Source organism: Caretta caretta, chromosome 3 (genome assembly GCF_965140235.1).
Source record: "Caretta caretta isolate rCarCar2 chromosome 3, rCarCar1.hap1, whole genome shotgun sequence".
In the NCBI taxonomy this organism is placed as follows: Eukaryota; Metazoa; Chordata; order Testudines; family Cheloniidae; genus Caretta; species Caretta caretta.
In genome coordinates, this window is record NC_134208.1 from 109,637,392 (window position 1) to 109,644,942 (window position 7,551).

General features: G+C 40.4%; 1 protein-coding gene across 3 annotated transcripts in view; it reads left to right on the forward strand.

Annotated features, from left to right (window-relative positions):
- The window catches only part of AIG1 (androgen induced 1), a 193,688-nt gene extending 187,430 nt beyond the window's left edge, over positions 1–6,258 (forward strand). For all 3 annotated transcript variants that reach the window (XR_007355794.2, XM_048844358.2, XM_075126786.1), the window contains 2 exons: positions 1,915–2,078; positions 5,598–6,258. Coding sequence is in view for 2 of the 3 variants with exons in the window: in XM_048844358.2 (XP_048700315.1) it covers positions 1,915–2,078; positions 5,598–5,635 (202 nt within the window). In the remaining variant the exon portion in view is untranslated. The remainder of the gene's footprint in view (positions 1–1,914; positions 2,079–5,597) is intronic.
- The last annotated feature ends 1,293 nt before the right edge of the window (positions 6,259–7,551 follow it).

Below are 7,551 nucleotides of genomic sequence, written 5' to 3' on the forward strand. Positions count from 1 at the left end.
AGAGTTCACCCTCTAGGCTCCCTGATCAGCACTCTTACGAGCTCCTCTCCCCCCAGCAGTTTCTCCCCATAACTGAGTTTGGGTAACCTTTTTTATTTACTAATCAGTCACCTGGGGCAGGCAGCTACCCCCAAGGAGGCCTTCATAAGGCAGTCGCACACTGGGTAGGCCCTAACTCCCCATAAAGGGCAGGTGCCCCATGACAAGCCTACATACATGTTTAGTCTTATCTAAACTTGTGATTCCCTAAAAGCCAAGTTAGATGGGCTTCCCTCTTGTTTTACAGGAAGAGAAAAGAACTAATGTACATTCTTTTAGGAAGCCAAAAGACTGTTGGGATCCTGCCTCATCTCCAATTGCTTTCCACTGTGTGACTCCCCCTACCACTAGTCTGTTCCCTCCCCTTTCAGGAAAGCTCCCTTTTCTCAGAGCCCCACAGTCCGTGTGTGAGCCTAAGCCCAGTTACCATATCACTCTAACTTTTGATATGGGGCCTAAGTGTGTCATCTTCTCTTTCCTTCCAACTGTTTTCCCTCCCACCCCCAGTCAGCCAGCCCAGCCATCTAAGGAACGCTCCTATGATGGCTGCTCCATTCTTCGGCAGTTAGACCATTCACCCTTAATGACTTACAATCACTTGTCTTATGACTGTGGGGGGAATATGCTAAAACTCTCTGTTCCCTTCTGACATTACAGCCCACCATCTTAGAAATACAATACAACACGCCATATTTTACAGATCAACATTCACCACCAAGCACCTTCACATTTGTCACAGTAATACCCTGAGGAAAAGCCAGGTACTTATGCGGAGTTCTTTGGAAACTGTGCTAAGGTTGACAAACTCTGTTTCTTGGGTCAAGAGACCAGTCACCTGAATTGCCAATGAGTGTGAAGAATCTCTGCCTTGAATGGTCCTTTACAATATGTGCTAAGTATTTATACTGAACAATCTGTTCCACCTTGCATTTTGCGGGGAGGCTGGGAATTCATTTCCCAGACCTGAAGAAGAGCTCTGTGTGGATTGAAAGCTTGTCTCTCTCACCACCAGAAGTTGGTCCACCCACCTTGTCTCTTCTGAGAATCTTAGTCCCTCCAACAATTCATCAGTGTTTTGGGAGTTGAGTAAAACCTCACAGAAACTAGTGGATGTAACCACTGCCCTTCATTTACAATAAACAATCAAGCTCCTTTATGGAACCAGATAGCTGAAACAATAGAAGCCACCATCCAAAACACAGGCACATGGCAAGGCTTGACTAGAAGCTGAACCATGTAACTCGAGGGGTTTCCCTGGGGACTGGTATAGCAAATGCGGGTGTGGGGGCTGCGTCATTGATGAGTTGAGCTGTGTGTGTCTGGTTCTGACTGAGAGAATCAGCAGAAACACACAGAAAGAGCAAGGAAGCCCCGGACACAGCCAGAAGAGTTGTGGTAGCATGACTAGGTAAGGCGGGGGAGAGGGGAAGGAACTAAAAGAGAGTTTTCAGGTAAAGTGCTGGTTCAAAGGCTTGGAAATGAAATCAAACAAACTGTCTCCTGTTGGTTTATGCCTCCTGTGTTCAGGGAAACAGGACTTTGTAAATAAGCAGGATTGCATCAGAGAAATACCCGGTCCAGCCTCAATTCCTCCTCCTAATAGAAACAACCTGATAACCAATTTTCAGGGTTTAACTACTCAATTCAAAAGGGGTAACAATATTCTTGTAAAACTGTTTCAGTTTCATCATCGTGTCACCCCTATTCCAGGAGGACATCGTCTCAAGTGATCCTAAGAATCAAACATTCAATTGTACCTTGTTCTTTGGAAAAATTGACTCATTGATAGGTTAGAGTAACTACACACAGTAGCCAGAGTCGCTTTAAAACCAGTACATAAGCAATATCTTCACTGGTCTTTTGATTCCATTTCAGGGTGTGCTGGATCCATCAAGTAACAGGGGTCTGGGTGTACCCTCTCCTGGATTACATCAGCCCAGGTGCCAAGATAATTTTCTTTGTAACAGTCACCCTAGTACTTAACATTTTCTACTTGCTGGGAGAAGTCCTGAATAACTACATTTGGGATACACAAAAATGTAAGTATTGTTTTCAGGAGACTAACCAATAGGATTACTCTCTTAGGGCTTGATCCTGTTCCTATTGAAGTTAATGGAAGTTTTAGGATTAAAACATGGGGGAATTGACAAGATTTCATTGTAACTTTTTTTTCTTCCTCTTAAAAAAAGTCAAATGAATGAAATGTCTGCCAGGTAACATGATTAGCTATGAATATGTATTCACTTTTATAACTTCTAATACTAATTTAAGAGCTGTTGGCAATTACCTGAAAGATTTACAACCCACTCTGTTTTATTAGCTGAGGAACCAGTAAAATCTAGCTAGAATAAAGTGCCATTCTATGGAAATTGTTATGCTTGAGGTTAGGAAGAGAGATTGTTTTTAAAGGTATTTTCAAGCATAAGGTACTCATCTATTTATAAATCAATTTGTCCTATGAAATTAAATATGTCCATATCCAACGGTCCAAGTAATAGGGATAACAAACAACCATGCTGCAGAATTCTACAGAATCAATATCACTAGCCTATTTAGATTACCCATCACTTGCAACTTGGCATATAAAATGAGAGGCACAAAACTTAGTGGATTCCTCATAAATAACTGTTAGATTTTTTTCCCTCCAAACCATCCAAATAGATGAAGTTACCCCCGCGCCAAGTCCTCAGCAGATCATGATTTGAACAACTTATAAAGTTCTTCCCCTGCTTGTGGCACACGAAGAATTCTCCAAACAAAAAGGGTCCTGTTTCCTCTCATTCCCCTGAGCAAGGGAGTCAAGAGTCCAAAAGGAAGAAGAAAGACAAAGGTGGTCAGTCTCTTAGGCAGTCTTTTTGGTTACTCCTTTGGAGTTTCGCTTATTTGCAGGTATAGTGTCTTGTTATGGCCTGCCTCCAGCCCCTCCTTTAGGGATACCCCCACTTCATATCTGGTTCATACAGTCTTAAGGGCAGTCAGCTCTGTAGCTATGTTCCTGGTTGCTGCTGTGTTCCTGTAGCCAGCAGTCTTCACACCTCCCCTTCATGTGGAAGTCTTTTCCTTAAGCTTCTTCCGTCAGGCAGAGCAAGCCCTACAGGTGCACCTGATTGGTGTTGGCTAAACTCAGAAGAGCTCCTTAGCCTCCTCTCTACCAGAGTGAGGGTGTGCCCTCTCACATAATCCAGATGGCCTTAATCATCCTGCTGGAACAGCGCCAAATTGGGTGAAATCCTTGCCTCATTGGAGTCAATCGGCATTTTGTCATTAACGTCAGTGGGGCCAGAATGTCACCCTTAACTTCTAATTAGAATCTGAAACAAAACCTGCTTTTCTGTGTGCCTCATGTGTCCCTTTTCAGTATTAGAGTCCAGACATCAGGCACCTCTTTTCTTAACTGTAGAGCATCTGGTCATTTGGCACTGCATTTATGGCTGGTCCTGAACTTGTAATTCAATTTCATGTTAATGGCTATTTAAACCACTTACCTTTTCTTCTGATAATGCAGGAAAGGTCCTTTAAAGAAAGGTTATCCAAAAGATGATGGCTTCACTGTGAATAAATTCCATATGATATAAAACATAATAATAATATGATAAAGCAGCACATGTTCTTATTGAATCCACAAGCAAGTCGCTCAAGGAAAATCTCCCTCACTGTTCCATAGTATGTATAATAGAAACTTTATCTCCTTTGGTTCCTCATCCCAGAAGAATTGAGGTTAATGTTGCCATAGGCTCAATAGGCTCAGCAAGGCCTTTAGCTACTCTTCAATTTTCCCCCCAGTTGGTTGGGAGACATTGACCCAAATTCTTTTGGTTCAGCGACATGCAAGCCAGCAAATGGCATGAGTCACCTGCTATGTGGCCATGTATGAAGCGTGGTATATAAATCAGACCTAAAGTGTATGATAGGAACCCCACAACCATAAAAAATGAAAAATTATAACTATATGTAAGATTTGGAGCAAAAAATATTTGGAAACCAAACCTTTAAAAGGGGCCTTCAGATTAAAACAATCTGACTTGAGAAGGTTTCATTTATTTCTGTGAGCCTTTTCCTCTGGAGGTGCATTAAGAAAAAAACCCACTACTGACTAAATGATTTTGTACTTAGTTTTTCCAACCTAAACCACAAACATGATAGGGAAGGAAAAAATTGCCCTTTCCTCAGGCCTTCTCTCAGTGCTGAAGATACCTGCATTCCTGCCAAATTAATTGATCCATCTGCAGTAGAATACCTCAGAAGAAAGGAAAGAGGCTCTTTTCAAAAGACACATACAATGCTTTAATTAAAACCACTGGGTAAGTTCCTCGCAGCAGAGAACACAAGGGACCTGAGGTTGGCTCTAGAGCAGATTCTTAGGCCAATAGTGTTCTTTTGGAGCCAGCCCATTTGTTTTGTTTTTCAGACCTTTGACTATGGCAATCACATGGTTGCTGGCAAACCAAAAATACAACGCCCATTGTGTTCAGACTGCTGGCAATGTCTGGAGCCATTTGTGTCCTTATGGCTTCTTTCTCTTTCTCAAAGTCTCCTCTGTAGATGCTTTCCTCCTACCCCCATCTGGGTATTAAAAGGTACATTTTCAGAAGGGCCCATGGGAAGAACTAACATCCGCACACATATTCCATTAGTAGGTAATATCATCTATGGTCGGATTTCCCTTTTGCTGCTTTCAGAATGACTTTTCATCGGCCTTATATCCTGAGAAATCTTTCTTCTGTGATTTGCAACAGTCCAGGAAACCTCCAAAAGAAACATTTTCAGACTATCTTTGATATCTTGGGCAGGGAGGTTTAGTCAGAAGAAACAAAATGGACAAAAGAACTACACTTTTGCTAGATTCTAATAATAAATTAATTGCCCAGGAGCAAGCATCTGAAAGAGCTGACTTTTCATCACCAGGAGAACAGCCTGTTGCCGCACCCAGCTGCCTTTCAGCACAGACGACAGAGAGCAGTTCTGCAGCAAAGACAAATCTTCTAAAGAGAATATGTACTGTGCTCATGCTACCTAGATTACTAAAAGGAATGGACATTAATGAGAAAAAAAACTCTATTAGCAATCATTGATTCTTTGTGCACTGTCAGGAAAAATGACTTCTACTTATGATTTTTTTTTTTTAAATCTGACAATGGAAAGAAAGGGGGAAAAAACCTAAATGGAATTATCAATAATAGTTTTGAAAATGTACTTTAAAAAAATATCAGTGGCTTAGCTTCAGCTAATGGTAGCCATAATAAAATCTGCTCTGTTTTGTTTGTATGTAAGCAATTGGAACCCCAGGAGACAATTATCTTCATTCTCCTGAAACAGTCAGAGGCAGAGCATGCTCTAGGTTCAGATTAAGATTCTGAAAAGGGTCCTGGGGAAGGAAAGGGTTAGGGAGGTCATTACCAGACAACTGCTGGTTTCAGGTGTATAGATGTTCTTTTCCTTCACAGAAGGTCAGGTAACATGACAGAGGCTGCTAGCAAAGAAGAAGAAAGATTAATGTATTAGGTTTCCAAGTAAATGATCAGTTTTTCATCACTCAGGTGTTTTCCATATTGTTTCAGGTATAGAAGAAGGAAAAGAAAAGCCTAAAATGGACTGAAAATTGAATGCAACAAGGAGAGTTTGCTTTTTGCTCCACGGAAAACTTTTCAGCTTGAACAGATGCTGGCAGGGAAAGGAATCTCTTGGAAAAAAGTTTATATGGACCATGTACCCAGTGCAAGGATGCTTTCACTTTTATTTAGAGGAGAATTGATTTTAGCTAAAAACATTAAATATGTGTTGAGCCTCCTCTTTCCAATATTTGTACATATCATATCCATGGAGATATGTAAATTAATTATCTCCACAATGCTCTCAACACGTATATCGGTGTAAATGTATTTCCATTTATTGTGAGAGGAATGATGGGTCCATTTGTGTATCATTTTCAGAAAGAGGTTAAGCAGATAGGCCTACTGTGGATAAATGTAATAATCCTGTATATTTTAGAGTATACTGTAAAGATCTATTAAAAGACCACTACACAAGCTTACCTGAAGAAATAATCTAATCAAACTATGATATATTAATGTACCAGCGTATAACACTTGCCTTAAGTAGGCAATGTTAATAGTAATTATATCAATTGAATCAAACCCTAATTGTAATTAGAACCTATGTGCATATGATGGAACTTTTCTTAAATACAAAAGCACATAAATAAAGACCACAGTATGCCCAGTTTTCTGTTTCTGAATGCTGCTTCTCAGAAAATTCCAAATGGATAGATGCAGCATGTACTGTATAATCTATTTCCAGTTTTTGTTATGTCACCTGTAGATGATGGCATTTCTGTGTTAAGTTCTTTCCTCATGATTTCTAATACAAAATTGACTGCCGCATAATATGCTGAAGTCCTGGAACTGGGTAGCCAAGCCCTGGGCTCTTAACAGATAAGTGGCAGTACATAGGGTACCAAAGAGAATGCATTCGGGTCCCTTAGATGTATTGGGGCCTTAGTTCCTAAGTACTCGCCATGGTCTATGCTCTTTTGGATTCCAATTGACAACCAGACAATTAAAAGGGAAATATTACAGCCAGGGGAAAGCTGTGTGGGATTAAAATTAACGAACCAAATAATTTTTAACATGAAAATATACTTAAGAAAAAATAACCTTCCAAATATGCAAGTACCTTGATGTCCAGCTCACACTCACTTTATAATGATATTGACTTTTTAAAATATACTAAAATGTATTTACACGCCGACGGTGCAAAGTTGTACGTGTTCAATATATATTTAATGAGAGGGACACTGTCAGGAGGTTGATTTGGCTCGACAGTGGTCCTAACCTGGAACTAAAATTTGTTAGTGTGTCCATTCTGGATTTAACTGCAGAACATGACATGCAAGTTGCAGTGTGATTTACTATCAACAAATTGGTATACATACAGTATGATAAGAAACATTGCAGGAGTTGGGTTTTTTGGGGGGGGAGCGGGTGTTAAAAATAGAGATTTTGGGGTGTAGCGGTTGGTTGTTTAAAAAACAACAATCTATTTAAAATACAGTTTAGGAGTACAGTTGGCTAGACATTCTAGATGGACTAAATATTAAAATACCATAGGAAAAGTTTTAACTCTTAAAACTTTCACAATGTTCCTTTAAATTTCAAAAACAGGGAAAATCCGAGTTAAATCTCCACCATACACTTGACCTACTCATGCCTATTTGCAGTGTTGTTGTAGCCATGTTGGTCCCAGGATATTAGAGAGACAAGGTGGGCGAGGTAATATCTTTTATTGGACCTACTTCTGTTGGTGAGAGAGACAAGCTTTCGAGCTACACAGAGCTCTTCTTCAGGTCTGTACTATAATCTTAAATCAACCAATAATTGCTGTGGTGGCTAATGTCCATACTACTCTCCTTCTGTCGATGGTGTGTGTCCTCAGCAGGAGCACTTCCGCTGATTGAAGAGTGGTAGTGTGAGGGGCTGAGAGTCAGGGCTCTCACCTCTGCAAAGCTCCCCACCT